This window comes from Equus caballus, chromosome 9 (assembly GCF_041296265.1).
Source record: "Equus caballus isolate H_3958 breed thoroughbred chromosome 9, TB-T2T, whole genome shotgun sequence".
NCBI lineage: Eukaryota > Metazoa > Chordata > Mammalia > Perissodactyla > Equidae > Equus > Equus caballus.
The window spans coordinates 90,369,426-90,387,006 of record NC_091692.1 but is presented as its reverse complement, the minus strand read 5'-3'; the positions used below and the strand labels follow the sequence as shown (position 1 = coordinate 90,387,006).

At 45.1% G+C, this 17,581-nt stretch overlaps 1 protein-coding gene across 9 annotated transcripts in view; it reads left to right on the top strand.

Annotated features, from left to right (window-relative positions):
- Nucleotides 1-17,581, top strand: part of ZFAT (zinc finger and AT-hook domain containing) — a 204,455-nt gene that overhangs the window by 36,292 nt on the left and 150,582 nt on the right. For all 9 annotated transcript variants that reach the window (XR_011421459.1, XR_011421458.1, XR_011421457.1 and 6 more), the window contains exon 3: nt 9,522-9,773. Coding sequence is in view for 6 of the 9 variants with exons in the window: in XM_070221857.1 (XP_070077958.1) it covers nt 9,522-9,773 (252 nt within the window). In the remaining 3 variants the exon portion in view is untranslated. The remainder of the gene's footprint in view (nt 1-9,521; nt 9,774-17,581) is intronic.

Genomic DNA, 17,581 nt, shown 5'->3' with positions numbered 1-17,581 from the left:
GGCTGTGTTGAATCTATAGATCAGTTTGGGGACTATTGCCATCTTAATATTAGTAAGCCTTCCAATCCATGAACATGGGATGTCCTTCCATTTGTTTATGTCTTTAATTTCATTCAGCACTGTTTTATAGTTTTCAGTGTACAAGTCTTATACTTCCTTGGTTATTTTTATTCCTCAGTATTTTATTCTTTTGGATTCTACTGTAAATGGAAATAATTTTCTCAATTTCGTTTTCAGATTGTTCATTGCTAGTTTATAAGTACAACTGCTATTCATATATTGATCGTGTATCCTGCAACCTTGCTGAACTTGCTTATTAGATCTAATGTTTTTAGTGGATTCTTTAGGAGTCTGTCTCTATAAGATCTTGTCATCTGTAAATAGAGATAGTTTTACTTCTTCCTTTCCAATCCACTTCTTATTTAATTTTCTTACCTGATTGCCCTGGCTAGAAGCTCTGGCACAATGATGAATAGAAGTGATAAGAGTGGACATTCTGGTCTTGTTCCTGATCTTAGGGAGAAAGCATCCAGTCTTACACTGTTAAGTATGATGTTAGCTGTGGTGTTTTTTTGTAGATGCTCTTTTATCAGGTTAAGGAAGCTCCCTTCTCTTCTTAGTTTATTGGGTGTATTTATCATAAAAAGGTGTTGGATTTTGTCATATTTTTTGTGTGTCTGTTGAGATGACCATGTGTTTTTTTCTCCCCTTGATTCTATTAATATGATATATTACATGGATGGGTTTTCATATGTTGGGTCACCCTTCCATTCCTGGAATAAATCCTACTTGGTTGTTTTGTATAATCCTTTTAAAGTGGCGCTGGATTTGGCTTGCTAGTATTTTGATGAAGATATTTGTATTTATATTCAGAGATATTGGTCTAGGGTCTTTTCTCTGATGTTTTTGTCTGGTTTTGGAAGCAGGGTAATAATAGTGGCCTCGTAGAATAAGGCGGGAAGTGTCCCCTCCTCTTCTGTTTTTTGGAAGATTTTTAAAGTGTTGGTGTTTATTCTTAAATGTTTGATAGAATTTACCAGTGAAGCCATTTAGTCCTGGGCTTTTTATTTTTGGTGGGAAGTGTTTTGATTACGTATTCAGTCTATTTGCTTGTTATAGATGTATTCACATTTCTCTATTTCTTCTTGAATTAGTTTCAGTAGTTTGTTTCTTTCTAGGACATTTTCCGTTTCATCAGAGTTATCTAATTTGTTGGCATACCATTCCATTCCCTTAGAATCTTTTGATTTTTGTAAGGTCAATGGTAATGGCCCCTCTTTTATTCTTGATTTTAGCAGTTGAGTCTTCTCTCTGTTTTTCTTGGTGAGTTTAGCTAAAAGTTTGTCTGTTTTGTTGAGTTCTCTTATGTTTTTCTGTATTTCATCTCTTTCCACTCTGATCTTTATACTATCTGTCCTTCTACTTGCTTTGCGCTTACTTTGCTTCTGTTTTTCAAGTTTCTTAAGTGGGAAGGGCTGGCTGTTGATTTGAGATCTTTCTTTTTTACTTAACATAGGTGTTTATAGCTGTAAATTACCCTCTAAGCACTGCTTTCACTGCACCCCGTAAATTTTGGTATGTTATGCATTTGTTTTGTTCATCTCAGTGTATTTTTAAATTTTCCTTATGACTTTTTCCTTGACTTATTAGTTATTTAGGAGTGCCATTTAATTTCTATACATTTGTGAATTTTCCAAATTTCTTTTTGTTCCTTCTAATTTTGATCCACATACTTTGTATGATTTCCATCCTTTTAAGTTCACTGAGTGCTGATTTGTGGCGTAACATGTTGTCCGTCTTGGAGAATACTCCACGTGCACTTTGAAGAATTGGTGCTCTGCTGTTCTTGGGTGGTGTGTTCTGTATATGTGTCTTAGGGCTTCTTGGTTTATAGCGTTATTCAGGTCTTCTATTTCCTTGCCAATACTCAGGTTTTATAAGTGAGGAATATGTGGCTCAGAGACCAGAGGAGTTCAGACAACATACTCAAGGCTACCTAATTAGTAAGCGGAAAAGTGGAATTTGGGCCCAGCTGGTCTGATGGTATTTGCATGTTTTTGTGATACTCTGAGTATAATCAGACTCTTACCGTGGAGCTACTTTATAAATTATTTTCCTTTATTAACTAATTTACTTTTGACTTAAGCTCTTCTTGAATACATTTTCTCTTTTTTATTTGTTGTATATACTGGAAGATTACTTACCTGTGTCGTTTAATTTTAAAAAGTGTTTCTTAAGACTTTAATTAAACTCACACTCTTAATATGAGAAAATTTCTTCAAAAATCTTTCATTAAGAACACTTAAGTCCCTTTTTTCTTTGTGCAAGCCCATAAAATTAGAGACTTGTAGAGGCTTAGTTTCTCTCTAATGATTTCCATTCAGGTTTAGCCTTCACAATTCCTTTTAAGTTGAGAGATACTTGAAATGGTTTAATTAAACCTTTAACTGAGTAGTAATTGATTTATTGTTTTGGTCTCCCTTTATAACATGAAGGTTCCTAAATCCTCTCGTTTATTTTATAGCCTTTTAATCTTTTTTGCTCACTTAGGAAGTGGTCTATAGAAGAACCTTTCATTTTTCTTCCTTCTTCCTAATCAACTCTTGGGCTGTGGTCCAAGAAAAAATTGCCAAATGGGCCCAGCTCATTCTCCCTCTCGTTTGTGTGTGTGAGTGTATGTATGAGAATGTGTGTGTGAGAGAGATTGTGTATGTGGGTGAGTGTGTGTGTGTGTGGTGGGGGAGTGTGTGTGTGTGTTCATGCTGCGCATTTGTTCATCCTGCTGGAGGTGGGGAGGTTGGCCTTGCTTGAGGAGGAATTTCCCTGGGGCTCCTGAGAGCCTTCTTTCGGCCTGTCATCTTCTTCCGCCTTTCAGACCTTCATTAGGAGCTCTTCTTTTCTTTTCATCTTTTCTCTCTTCCCCTCCCCTTCCCTCCTTCCATTTCTTTATTCAATAACTGTGCACCTGCTGTATGCCTGGGTGCTGTGCTGGGTGCTGAGAGTACAGGGCAGAGCCAGGCACTGTCCTGTTGCTTCTGCCCCCTGACTGCTGGGTGGCAGTCAGGCAAAGAGGCTATTTCAGTGCAGCAGGGAAGTGCTTCTCCAGGACTCAGTATGGGCTGCTAAAGATGGGGGACGCATCGTCTGGTTTGAGAGTCAAAGGAGGCTGCCCAGGGGAGGTTGGCATCCAAGTTTCAATATCTGTGTTGTCTCTTATGGGCCCTTATCATGAATAAAGTCATTTGGAGTGTATGTAAGTGTGTTGTGCTCACTGTTCTGGTAACCAGTGAAACCTCAGCCCCCTAATTGACTCTGGTAGGCAGCGTGTGGGTAGTGGAAAGAGCAGCCATCTTGGACTCAATATATTGACTCAGGTTTCAATCCTGGAGCTTTTATGTGATTGCCAGGGCTGCGGGTGGCACGTAGGGGGCTTTTGTGTAGATTATGAAAAGGTACCCCCATTCTGGGCTGATGAGTTAGGACCAGGCTTTCTGGGTGAATGTGCATGAAAGGCACTCAGAGCTGATGCCACCAGCACCAGAGAGCTCAGCGTGGCTCATGGGGCATGGTCCAGTGATTGGTGACCACCGCCATCTGTGGTCCCTCCTACGGGGCTCAGCCTGCACCACAGCTGCAGACGCCCTCCTGGTGGCTTAGGCAAGCAGCTTTTGTCATCTGTCAAAGGGAGATAAGTGGCTTTTTTTTTTTAAACAGATTCTGAGACAAGTGCATGTTAATACATAATGCCTTAGTACACGGTAAGCGCGCGAGGCAGTTAGTGGCCATCACAATTCCCGTCTGTCGTTCAGTTCAGGAGTCAGATCACGCTGAGGCTTGTAGTTGGGTGACACTAGCATCGTTTTCCTGCAGAACTTAGAGTAGCAGTTGAAATGTGTCATTTCTGTGCTCTGATAACTGACCTGACAGATGTGGCGTTCACTGACCCTGAGGCAAACAGATCTGGGTTCAGGTCCTGGCTCTGCCACTTATCAGTTCCGTGTCTTGGGGCAAATTGATTAATCTTCTTAAGGCTCAGTGTCCTCCTCTGTAGGATGGGAATATACTACTGCTTCCCTCCCTGAGATGTCCGTGCTCAGTGTTTATTAGTTGTTGCTGTTATTTATGTGGCGTTTCCACATTATTGCTGATAAAGCCGCAGGGAGGAGGCTGGGTGCCTGGCACTACAGGACTGGCTGTAGTCTGTCCTGCAAAGGGCATGCTGTGTTCCCGGAAACCTAAGAGGCTCCCGCTCCCTCATTTCTGGTAAATAATTCATTGCTTCCCCATTGCTTCCTGCGCTGGATGGATATAAATGTCAGGGAGATTGACAGGGCCCAACAATGTTAGTGTTTCCGGATGCTCCTAAATTCTCAAGTTGGTGTGACTAGAGATTGAGCTGCAGTCGAGCGCTGGAAGCCTGGTTCCATCTCTGGTCTTGAGCATAATGAAATTTGTGTGTCCCTGATTCCATACTGGCTTTCTTGCTGTGTGAAATATTTCCTAATGAAGATATCAGGGAAGAAGTGCAGTAATGAACAAGAATGTGTGTATGTTAAGGAATCGCATGATCTAACAGTGGATTGGCTGGGAAGCTAATAGTTCTGCAGAGAGGTGGTCCAAGTCAGAGTATTAGTGACTATGGCCATCGTAGTCAGCAGTTGCCTTTTATCCATCAACTCCACAGTACGGTGCTCAGCATTTGAATGGATTGCTTTTATTAATAGTGACTCTATAAAATAGAGTCAGTTTTGTGTTTATTTTTCATGTTAGGAACTGTGGCTCGGGGGAATTTGAACTCAGATTGGCCTAACTCCTAGCCGGTATTCTCTGCACTGCTCATGTTGACTCCATTAACGTTGTCGAGCGCCTGACCTGAGGGCTGCGTGACTCGGCAGAAAGATCTGGGCTGGGAAGAAGGAAACCTGGACCCTAGCTCAGCAAGCTCTGGGAAATGTGCAAGTCCCCAGACCTCTGGGACTTTCATTTCTTTTGCTCTTGAGGAAATTACGTTTGCTACATCCATCTCTTAAGGTTTTTACGAAGATAAAATGAGGTGATAGCTGGAAACGTGCTTCACAGCCTCCAGTGAAGTACAAATGAAGGGCTTATGCTATTAGATTTTTGATAATGTTGAGCTATTTTTTCCATAATGCTCATGTTATCTTTTGACTGAATTTAAAAACCCTTTGGCTGATTCTTTCTGTCCCTTGCTAGTTTTCGGCCCTGAATCTGCAAAGGCTGGTTCTCTGGCTGTGAGGAAATTGTCCCCAGACTGCGGTCTTGGGATGGAGTTGAGATGCCCTGTGGCTCACCCTGTTCTTCCTGTGGGAAAGCTTAGGACACAGGGAATGACGTGTTTTCCAAATGCTTCTTTTCCTATTTAAAAAAAAAAACGAGTAAAGAAGACTATTTAGGTGATATAAACAAACGCTAACACGTCATGAAGTGGACAGTCTCCATTCGGAGAACTGCGGAATGGGGCAGAAGGCAAGGAGCTTTTATAAGATAAAGAATAAGGAACACGGAAGGAAGTGAATTGGTGGACTGGTAGACTACATTTCTGGTCAAACAGCATTTACAGGGATGCAAGTCACCTGAGTGTCAGTTTGCTGACATGGCATGCCAGGCAGGAGCGGCTCCATCTTGGGCCTAGAAATTTATTTCAACACTATCAGTAAGCAACTGATCAACATGTGTTTATTTATTAAGTATCTACTACATATCAGCTCTGCTCGAGACCCTGTGGGACCCGGGGATTAAAAGGCAGCTGAAACCTCAGTGTGCTTACTGTACGGTGGGGAAAAAGAGAAACACACAGTCAGGAAATGGGTCTGCGAGCCTGCACGCCACGTGTGTGCCTCACACTGTGAATGCCAGACAAGCTGAGCAGGCGGCTGAGCTTCTCAACAGCTGGGATGGCCTCACAGAGGAGGTACCGACATTTGAACTGGGCCTGAAGTGTTAGGATTCGAGTTGGGGTTTGGGGTCTGACTGGGGATGCAGGAGGTAGTCACAGGCAGGAGGAGGAGTACAGATAAGAAAATGGAGACAGGGAGGATCTGTGCGTGTTTAGGGAAGTCTAGAACATCATACACAGCAGTTGAGAAAGTGGGGGTGGGCTCTGTGTGTGAGAATAAACGTGTGTATGTGTGTGTTCGTGTGCACTCAGGGTTGAACCACATGATCAAGGCCTAGAAAGCCAGGTCTGAGAGTTGTGGGACAAAGTCATCCAGAATAATGGAAGGTTCTAGAGGTAGGGAATGTCCCGTGAGACAAGAGATGGAGGCAGAGAAGCACTGGAGCAGAAGACTGGAATCTGGAGACTGTGTGGGGGATCTAGGTGACAAAGGTGCCACGAGAATGGAGAGGGAATTCACTGGGCAGACGTCTTTGGAACAAACACCATCGAGTTCAGCGACAGGCTGAATAGAGGAATTTAGGGAGGAGCAAGAGGAATTGGAGGTAGCTCCGCTAAAATGTTTGGATTTAGAGGGTGCAAGGTTTTCCCTGCCCAGTTCCAAGATTCTTTGCTTTTCTATAAAATGTGGGTAGTTGACAGCAGCAACTCGTTTTCAGTGCTTAAATTATTCCAAGTTCATTTATGAATATTTCATTTTTAGCTAACTAATTGGTCTTGAGGATCTGAATTATGGATGGAGCAGGATGTAAGATTAGTTTTGTCACCGTTGTGTTAGAGGCTTTCCAGAGCTTTCAGGGCCCATTTTCTGTTTCTTCCTCGATGGTTAGGTTGCACACTGCTTGTCAGTTTAATTCACCAAGATTTATTGGGTGCCCGCTGTGCAGGATACCAGGTCAGGTGCTGGGGGTGGATAAAAGATAATCAGGGCAAGGACTGTGCTCCAGGGATCCCCAGTCTCTGGGAAGAGAGACACCCAGATAACTCCCGTGTCTGGCTGACTGTGCTGTGCTCTTACTGTGCAGCAAGTGCTGTATCTCCTGCACCGTGGACACTGTGGGTGCTGTCGTATGCTCTGTGCAGAAAGTGCTGGGTTCCCTGATGCAATGAGTTTGCTTCAGCAACTTAAGTGCCCAGTTCTCCACAACACTGCTATGCCTGCCCAAGGTTGCTGACACCAGCCACAAATTTGGGGGTTTCCAGGGCCACCCCCACTTCTGACCATCTAGCTACAACTTTGGGGGTCCCATGGACTCCATCAGGTTTGATCATTTGCTGGAGTGACTCACAGAACTCAGGAAAGTGCTGTACTCATGATTACAATCCTGTTATACGAAAAGGGTACAAACGAAGGGAGAGATGCCTGGGTGAGGTCTGGGACTGGGAAGGTTCCGGACTTGGAGCTCTCGGTCCTCCCGCTAACCCTGAGGAGGCGTGGGCAGTGTTGCCTCCTTCCAGCTGTGTCCTATGATGGGACTCCAGCATTTCCAACCAGGGACGCTCACCCCAGCCTTTGGTGTCCAGAGTTCTAATGGGGGCTCGATGACATCCTGCCCACGTGGCTGGCCTTCCGTCTCCACACCTGCTGGAGGATCGGGCTAACACCTCCAGTCTCCATTCCCTCGGGAGGTCAGAACTGATGTGACGTGTTCCAGAGCCCCCGTCATAAATCCCACTGTTAGACTGTGCAGCGGCCAGAGTCCCCACACAAACAGATGCTCCCATAATTCAGGGGACCTAGAGGTCACCCCCAGGCTCCGAGGGCAGAGGTCAGGCCTCTCCCTGGGTAAAGTTCCTTCTCCTCATGGAGCATTTCGGAGGAGCAGCTTGTCCTCTCGGCCAGGGTGCCACAGGCTTCCATAAACTGTTATGCAACACACAGCTCAGCTGGCGTGACATGCGGTGGGCGTTTTATAGCCTCTCCACTAATTCTGTTTCTCTGACTATTAATTGCTGCTTCAGGAGGTTGTACAAGTACATGCTGTTGTAAAGAATAATAAGGAGAGAAGTTTTAATGACTTTGAGGTAAACCATTTGTCCTTACTCTGTATGTTCCATTCCTTACCTCCCCCTCCAGCCTCCCATACACATCGGCTGGGCCTTGTGTCAGCACAGCTTTTGTTCTCTTTGGTGACATCCAGTGCAGGAAAAGGGCTTGAAGGGCCTCGTGCCTCTTGTTCGTTTTAGCTGACGTCTCTCCGTTTGCCTTCCTGTTGTTAAGTACTTTTTCCTCTCCTGTCCCCCCACCGTCCCCACCAAACCCGGGGAGGTGGAGGAAAGGCAGTGGCTGTGTTGGCCGCCCTGGCTGAGGAAGGCTCCGGTTTGGATCTCTCAGTCAAGGGTGACCCACCCTTGGCACTGGAGCTCAGCAGAAGCTCTGCTCCCACGAGGGCCCCTCTTTCCCAGCTCCTCCCCCATTTTGGTGCCCCATCTCCCTGAGTTCTTGGGGGCCCCTGTGCCGAAACAGACTCCTTTGTCCAGGACCCACGTTGTCATGCTGCTCTTTCCCTATAGACCTCTGCTCCAGAACCGTCTTGCCTCCTCTGCCCCTGTGGCCTGCTTGACCGACTGGGGAGCACAAGTGACCTACCCAGAGCTTCGTCACAGTGGTCGCAGTGGGCGTTGTGGCTGATGCTTTCCTGTGCAGGGCTGTAGCCTTAGAGAGCAGGGAGGGACCTTAAGACATCATAAGTCTGCAGATGACCGTTCCCCCCAGATGGGGCTGGACCCAGGACCCCTCCTCTACCCTATCTGATGTTCAGATTCCGAGGACTGCCGAAATGCCATCCCTCAGCCAGACGAGCCACTGGTGTTGGGGATGGTGGCCAGGCTGTGCCGGCTCCCTCCCTGGCCTCTCTTGGGGTTCCTCTCAAGTCACGTCACCTGAGGCCATGCCACTCCACCTTCACACGACAGCGCCATGCTCCTGACCCCGCTCACCCCTTTTAATTCCCACCTTCATTCTGGAGATGAGTGCCTTAAAAATGAAGGCTAATTAAGCAGAAACTTGCTCGCAAGGCTCTGATCGTGACATTTAAAATCACGAGGTCGCTAGGAAACTTGAAAAATATTGTTATCGTCTTCAGTCCTATAATTTGCGGCTTTAGATTGTAATTATTTTTCTCTTTTTCATCAGAACAATTTGCCTCTAATAATTATGATGCCTTGAAATAATCTGAATAGTTGTGTAACTCATTAAGAGCATGAAAAGCTAAGCAGCCTTTGAGCAGCCTTTGTAAAGACGTCCGTAAGCGGTTCCTGCGAACTGGATTTAAGCAGAGATGCTGGTTAACGAGAAGCATGATTTGCGAACTGGAGGCCAACGGTCACAACTTAAAATTCTCTCCACTTTACAAAAGAAGAATCTGCAAAGGTTCTGATAAAATGATACTTTAAAATCAGATATTACAAAATCGATTGTACGTTAGCATATAGACGCAGAGATATTAGCACTCAAGATATTGTTTGCAGCTGTTAATTTCTGGAACTGCTTCAAGCTTTTTGTTTTTAATAAAACACGAAACCAAACATATTCCCACACTTGGGAGTTGCCCCACATTGTCACCTCGTGTGACCACACCGTGTCTTCCTGTTTCCTTGACAGAGTTTTCCGTCATGAAGAGGAAGAGAGGCAGGCCTAAGGGGTCCACGAAGAAGTCCAGCGCCGAAGAGGAGCTGGCGGAAAGCCTCGTCAGCCCGGGCGAGGACAGCCCGCTGGCCCCCGAGGAGGGGAGCAGCCCGGCTCCCAGCAGCCTGGAGTGCAGCAAGTGCTGCCGGAAGTTCTCCAACATGCGGCAGCTGAGGAAGCACATCTGCATCATCGTGCTGAATCTGGGCGAGGAGGACGGGGAAGCAGGTAAAGGCTGCCGAGGGCCCAGCGTGTGCGTTTCCCATACGGAGACGCAGCTGCTCCTCTCGGTTTCTAGTGGTTCCGTTCTTTCTTGGAAATACACATATTTATACAGGTCTCACCCATCTGGAAAGGTGTATGTTTTTGTAATGATTTCTGACTATTTCTGTAAGTAAGCTTTGAGTCGAATGTGTCCTCTGGTAGTTGATGGCCGTGGAGTGCAAGTTGCCGGGTACTTTAGTAGATGCTCTGGGGGTTGGTTCCAGAGAGGAGAAAACACAGTCTCTGCCTTTGGGGAGCTTACATTCTGGGTGGGATGATGAGATTTTAAAACGTGAAATGTTAAAGGATAGTAAACGGTCAGCAGGAGACAGCGTTCTGCTGGAAGTCAGGAGTGAGCCCGGTGTCACCCTTTAGGTGGCATTTGGTTTATTGATTTGTTTATTTTTTCCTGAGGAAGGTTCACTCTGAGGTAACATCTATGTCCAATCTTCCCCTCCTTTTTTTCCCCTGAGGAAGATTCGCTCTGAGCTAACGTCTGTGCAAGTCTTCCTCTACTTTTCATGTGGCTCACTGCCACAGCATGGCTGATGAGTGGTGTAGGTCCATGCCTGGGATCCAAACCCATGAACCTGGGCTGCTGAAGCAGAGCATGCTGGACTTAACTACTATGCCATAGGGCCAACCCCGGTATTTGTTTTAAGGGAAACAGGATGTCTTAATGTGGATGGGTGGGGCTGTGTGAGCAGAAGTGTGGACCTTAGGATGCTCATGGCACCTGTGAGGGACCTTGATGAGCTAGCAGTGGCTGAGGACTAGATTGTGGCAGGTTTTCTTGAAGAAAATAAAGAATATTGAGTGTTCCCTCCACATAAGTTCTTGGCTGAGCTTCGCCTCTGAAGCAGCTTCTGAAAGAGATAGAAGGGCTGTGACTGTGAGCCAGGATGAAGTCGCTGTGGTTAGTGTATCTCATAGATGACCTCCTAGGAGGACTCAAACAGCCAAACTGTACTGGAGAGGTGAGGACCTCTCCTGTGGGTTCTGTTCTTGCACCACTTTTTTTTTTTTTTTTTTTTGTGCTGAGGAAGATTCACCCTGAACTAACATCTGTGCCAGTCTTCCTCTGTTATGCATGTGGGTTGCCGCCACAGCATGGCCACCAACAAGTGGTATAGGTCCACGTCCGGGAACTGAACCTGAGCTGCTGAAGCGGAACGTGCTGAACTTAACCATTTGGCCATGGGGCTGGCCCCTCTTGCACCATTTTTGAAATCTTCAAACTATACCTAAGAATTTAAGAAGCTTTGTACCGTGCTAAGCATGTTATGTGGGAGACAGTTCTGGTTAAGGACATAGGCTCTGGAGTATGGCTGCCTGGGTTTGAATCCCACCAGCTCCAGCACTTACTGACTTCTTTCTCCCTCAGTTTCCTCATCTGTAAAGTGGGAATAAGAAAGAGTACTATCTCATATGGTTGCTTTGAGGATTAAATGAGGCAGGACTTGACAAGTGCCTAGAATAGTACCTACCGTATCAAAAGCGCCCAGTAAATGTTAGCTGTTCCTGTTATTCATAGCGATATGGAAACAGGACTGTTGCCATCCTTCCTTTTTCATGGATAAGGGCATGCAGACACTGAGAAATTAAGCAGTTTGTCCAGGGTCCTTTAATGAGCAAGGGAACCTGGCCTTTGAACCCCGGTTCTGAAGTCCTTTCTATATCATCTCCCAGCAGTGAAACAAGATCCTTGGGGCGCAAAATCCCAGCACAGATTGGGTGAATTATTGAGTAATCTGTCACCCAGTATTTACCAGGCATCTAGGTTGGTGGCCAAGGCTCAGTGTCAACATCTGTGCAAATTGAAGAGAGTATAAACTGCAGTTCTTGCCCTGGAAGAACTCCTCGCCAGGTGACTGTGTGAACCCTTACTAGACTGCACGGGCTAGTGCAGAGAGTGGGCGAGGGTTCACACAAGCCAAGTCAGCGGGAGGGCAGCCGTCTCCATCCCGAGCGGGAGCAATCGTGGTGAGAGTCAGGGAGGCAGGGGGGATGTGACTTCAGAGGAGCCGACATCTGATTTCAGAGCCTAATGGCCTTTTGGCAAATAAAGTTCATTTTGGAAATGAAATGGTTGGGGGAGGAAGAATTAGAACATACGTCCCCTGCAGCCCTAAGTTCCAGTGGGTTTGTTAACCACGGGACCCGGAATGGAGTCGTTTTCCCTCACTCTCTTGCTTCTTCTCTCTCTCTCACACACAAACACACACATGCACACACCCCGTTACTCTCGTTTTCTTGCACAGATAGTTGAGGGTGGTTGCGTTTTGATCAGAGAGCCCGGCTCCAGCCATCAGGGCGGCTGTTTGTCCCTCCCTGAGTCCTGAGCATCTGAGTCTCTGATCACGCAGCGCTGTCTTCGTGAGTATCTGTGTGGTTTTTGTGCCTTCACAGGATTCCTGCCAGGCTCCTTCTGAGAGACTCCTGGGCTTTCTGCACGATTTTGGTTAGACGTTAGGGATTTGGCTGTTTTGCAAAACGTTCCTGCTGCTTCTTCCTCCAGACCTCAGGCCTGGATCTCACGTGGCAGCCGCCTGAGAAGTTCAGTCATGCTGGTGGAGGTTCCCCAGTCTGCACTGCCCGCAGGGTTTTCTTCCTGAAACACAGTTCTTCAGTGTCTCCCCCTGGTAGGGAAGTGCCAGCGCCTCACCTGGGTATCCAGGCCCCTACCCAAAGGATCTTTCCGTGGAGCTCTGTGGCATCATTTTTCCATGCTGAATAATATTCCGTTGTTCGTATCAACCATGGTACAACTGATGAAATTTAGGTTATTTCCAATTTTTGCTGTTATAAATATTGCTTTAATAAATATTCCTGTGTGTGTACATATGTGGGTACATATGTGTATGTGTTATGTGTGTGTATATATGTGTGTGTATGTGGGTATACATATATATATATATGTGTGTGTGTAGACTTGTATTATTTTTATAAGATAAATTTCTGAAGTGAAACTCTTGGGTCAGAAGTATCTTACATATTGCAAAATTCTCCCCAGGAAGCTAACACTACTTTCGGTTCCAGAAGTGTCTGAGAGTGCCTATTGGATATTATCATTTTTGTTTGTTTTCTTTTCTTTCTTTCTTTTCTTTTGAGGAAGATTGGGCCTGAGCTAACATCTGTGCCCATCTTCCCCTACTTTATACATGGGATGCCTGCCACAGCATGGCTTGATAAGCAGTGCATAGGTCCACACCCAGGATCCAAACCAGCGAACCCTGGGCTGCCGAAGCAGAGAGCACGAACTGAACCGCTGCACCACCAGGCTGGCCCCAGTTTATTTTCTTTTTTAATACCTGTAATGATATAGAAAATACTAAGAAAAAAGTAAAAATAATCCAGAATTTCACTGCCAGGGTATAATGACTATTATACTGTAGAAAAGAGAGAAGAGAGATCCTGCTTCCTTCTGTGTGCACACACAAACGGTTTTCAGAAATGGGGTCCTCTGCAATGTTCCATGATCTTTGTTCACTCACAAATGTAGCAGATACATTTCTCATGTCCATCTTTTTTATTTAACAAGCTGTTTTGTAACACTTTCTATGTTGCAGATACTCTTCTCAGCATTTTGCAACTATTAGCTCATTTAATTTTTGTAGCAGCCTTAAGAAGTAGGCACTGTGATTAGTCCCATTTTGCAGAAGAGGAAACTAAGGCACGGAGAGGCTGAGGAGTTTGCTTAGATCACACAGCCTGTAGGTGGTGGAGCTGGACTCTGAACCAACCACTGTCTGGCTGTAGAGTCTGTGATTTTGACTGCTGTGCTATGCTTCCTGACCAAGAAGAATCAGTAAATGTAGACTTTTGTCATTTTTAAAGGCCACACGACATTTCATTCTATGTATGGGCCATAAATTTTCCTTCATTGGTTTCCTGTTGATTGAAGTCGAGGATTGTTTTTAATGATTCTCCCTGATTTAAAAAAACCCAAACAGGTAAACGGTATTGAGTGTGCATTTTAGTTTTATTATTATTATATTTGCGCTTATGCCATTATGACCTTAGGTAAGTACCTAGTAGTGTCATTGCTGGGTTAATAGGTGTATTTTATATTTTGAGACATGCTCGTGTTGTCAGACTACCCCGTCGTTGCTATCTGTCAATTATTTTTCTGATACTGGCTGTGTCCTCATATCTCCCTTTATCCTGGGATGTGTCAGGTTGCCAAGCTCTTACATGAATGGTGTTCTTTAATTATTTTAATTTGCATCTCCTTGCTCACTAGGGGTTCGTCTTGTTACAGATTTCTAGGGATTTTTCTGTGTGTGGTTTGGAGTGTTCTTCATTCATCCCCTTTACTCCTTGTGCTGTCAGATTGCCACATATGCTGAAAATATTTTCCACAGTTGATCATTTGTCTTTTAATTTAATTTGTAGATTTGCTTTTTTTTTTCTTTTGTATTTTACTAGAGTTTTAAATATCTGTATTGCCACTGCTGTCAAATGTTCCTTTTAAGTTTCCTTCCCTTTTTATCTTAGCTTAGCACACTTACCTCTACCCCAAAATAATAAAAAACATGCTTCTATGTATTTTTCTATTATTTATATGGTTTCATTTTTTACCTATATCTTTGATCCATCTGGAAATTGTATCTTTGTGAAAGTTGTAAAGTAAGACAGTTCTATACATTTGATCAATAAATGTGGGCAAAGGAGTTATCTTAGTACTTGCAATTTGGTAGATAAAATATTTCAAATCATAATGTCCACAGAGAAAATAGTAAGGGTCTGGTTCAAAGTCTAAGAAACCCTTTAAAAAGTAAAACTTCGTATTTTGAAAATAGTTATGGATTCACAGGAAGTTGCAAAGATCATGTAGGGAGGTCTCGTGCCCTTTGCCCCTTTTCCCCCAATGGATGCATCTTACGTAACAGTAGCAGGATATGGAAATCAGGATGTCGACAGTGAGAGGGCATGTGTGGGCATGTGTGTGTAGTGCTGTCCTTTATCTCACGTGTAGATTTGTGCAGCCGCCACCACAGTCCGGAGACTGAAATGTTCCATCGCCACAGAGATCTCCCCGCTGCTCCCGCTTCCTAGTCACCCCCAACCCACCCCCGGCAACCACGGGTCTGTTCTCCCATTCTGTAATTTTGTCATTTCCAGAATGTTGTATCAACAATCACACAGTATGTGATCTTTTAAGATTGACTTGGAGAACCCCATTTTTAGCCCCAAGTTCATAATTTTATAGTTGAGGAAGTCGAGATCCAGAAATGATGATTATCCAGGGTCACACAACTTGTCTGAGGTGGGGTCGGGGTACCATTCCATGTCTCCCTACCCCTGCCCTGTGGCCCAGCCCGCTCTACCACGTTTGTGTCTTAAAACCGGTCTGATTTCTATTTTGTGGAAGTCAATTTTGTTCATTTCAGTGTCCCCCGTCAGCTTTTTCTCTAATCTATAAGAAATGAAAGTGCCACCCCGTGTGGTCCCAATGTTTGTTTTCTCCTCTGTAATTAATTAGGCTCTTCTGCAGTGGCAGACAGGCACAGTCATTTCTAATAAGATTATCAGCTTCCGCCAGTAATGAGCTGTATAGAAAAGGGCCTCGTGTTCCATTGATTTGAATGACTTAAATGGACTTTAATTTAACAAATACCAAATGGAAAGGTAGAAGCTTTGGGTGTTTTTTCCTTCCTGGCTACTGTAGGAGCCTCTAAAATATGCAGAAATGACCTTCTACCCAGCTGCCTTGTGGCTGACGTCCGTGTGGTTGCTCCACGTTCCCTGGTTTGCCAAGCACAGTATTACAGTTTGGAAAATTCCAGCATAATTGTTGTAATACACGCTCTGTGAAGAGCAGTTTAGTGACATTTCAAGTAATTGACCTTGACTTTTTAGCTTGTTAAAGCAATTAGAAGAAAACAAAATAAGCTTTTTCCCCATACCAAACCATGGCAAGTTAAAATAACACTTTTGATATGTGTTCAACATTTATTTATTGTATTCTGAATAGTAAAAGAATAGTAAAAGAAACCAGGGAAAGAGATTTTTTTTTTTAATGCCATTCTGCGGAACAGCTGGTGTTTTTGAAAGACATTTTGCAGCCTACAAAAATCAGTATGTCAACTTTAAAAAAGTGACTTATGAACCTTTCAAAGCTTGTTATTTCTGGGGTCATTTTATATAAGGGGAGTGGCAAAAATTTGATCTCATTCTTGTTAAATCCTTCCTAAGGAAGACACGGCATTTCTTTTAAGATCTTACTTAAGATGCACCTATAATCTTCATGAAGATTTTTTTCAACAACAGTTAAGTGCCATCTCGCAGATTCGTGTTAGCAAAACAGCTGACTTGATAGCTGCCGTGATTGAAAACTGTTTTGAGTGAGTCGTGCTTGAAAATTTCCAGGTGGAAGGGTAGAGCCGGGTTGGTCTCTGGATATAACTCTTTTCTCTGTGGCAAGATGGATAATGGTAACATCTGTTTCTTTCTGCTGCCTTGTCAACCCTCCTTTTCCCTCTGCACTAGTCCAGTGAGTGGAAACCTGGCGGTCAACTCATGCAGTGGTCTCCGAGGACTCAGTCTTCCTCGTGCTCAGAAACGTGGGGATTCGTCCTGACACAGTGAATACTCCGTTTCTATGACCTCACTCTTGCCCCGCCTCTCTCCTACCCGTCCCGCTCCTGCCCCGCCTGCTCTGTGAGCTCCTCCTCTTCTGCTTGTCACCTACCTGTTGCTGATTCTCTCAGTCAGTGTAGCCAGGTTACACCCTGATAGCAAGCCACCCCAATCGCAGTGCCTAACGTTTCCAAGCTTCCCTTCTTGTTCCTACCGCACGTCCACTGCAGGTGCTCAGGCAGCTCTGCTCACTCAGGAGCCCACGGGAGAGCAGCCGCTGTCCTGGATATAGCTGGTCACCGTGCAAGGGGGGAGAGAGCCCTGGATGTTTCACCTTGGCCCAGAATGACATCTTTCATTTCTGCCCTTGCCGTTTGTTGGCCAGAACTGATGTCATGGCCCCATCCTACTTTACGGGGCCAAGAAGTGCGACCCTGCTGTGTGCCCAGGGTTGGGGAGACCTGGAGATGTTTGGTGACTCACCGGTGACTACTGGTGGATCCGTTTCCATGGATTCCCCCACCAGCTGTGTTCTGGTGGTCTGTGGATACCCTCCTTGCCCGACCCTCTCTGGAGCCCGAGACCTGCATTTCAGTCGGGGTGCCCCATGAGCAGTTTAAGCGCCATGCCACACTCAGTACTGAACTCACTGTCTAGCTCCTTATAAACCGTATTCCCATGTTCCATTTTGGGAGCTGGCCCCACCATCCAGATGGCTCAGTCAGAGACTTGTCCCTCACTTGTCACATTTGGTCACTTACTGCAGTCACTGACTTCTGCTAAATATCTCTCCGATGCTTGTCTCCATCCCTGCTGTCATTCTTCTGGGTCAGGCCCCATCATCTCTTACGTGCCCTCTTGTAACACCTCCAGTCTGCTCTTACACTCCAGTCCACACTCTATCCACACCAGTGATTTGCAGACATATCCCAATAAATATTCATTTATTTACTAACGAGTTGCATTTTCTAAATTTAATAAGCATCTATAGAGTTCTTACCATGGGCCTGCCACTATTCTGAGTGTCTTGCAAATATTAATTCATTTCTTCTCCATAAAAACCCTTGTAGGTAGTTACTGTTTTTATTCCCACTTCACAGAGGAGGACACCGAGGCAGGCATCCTCTCCAGTGTCTCACAGCAGCAGGTGCTGGACCTGGGATGGGACGCAGGCATTCTGACTCAGATAC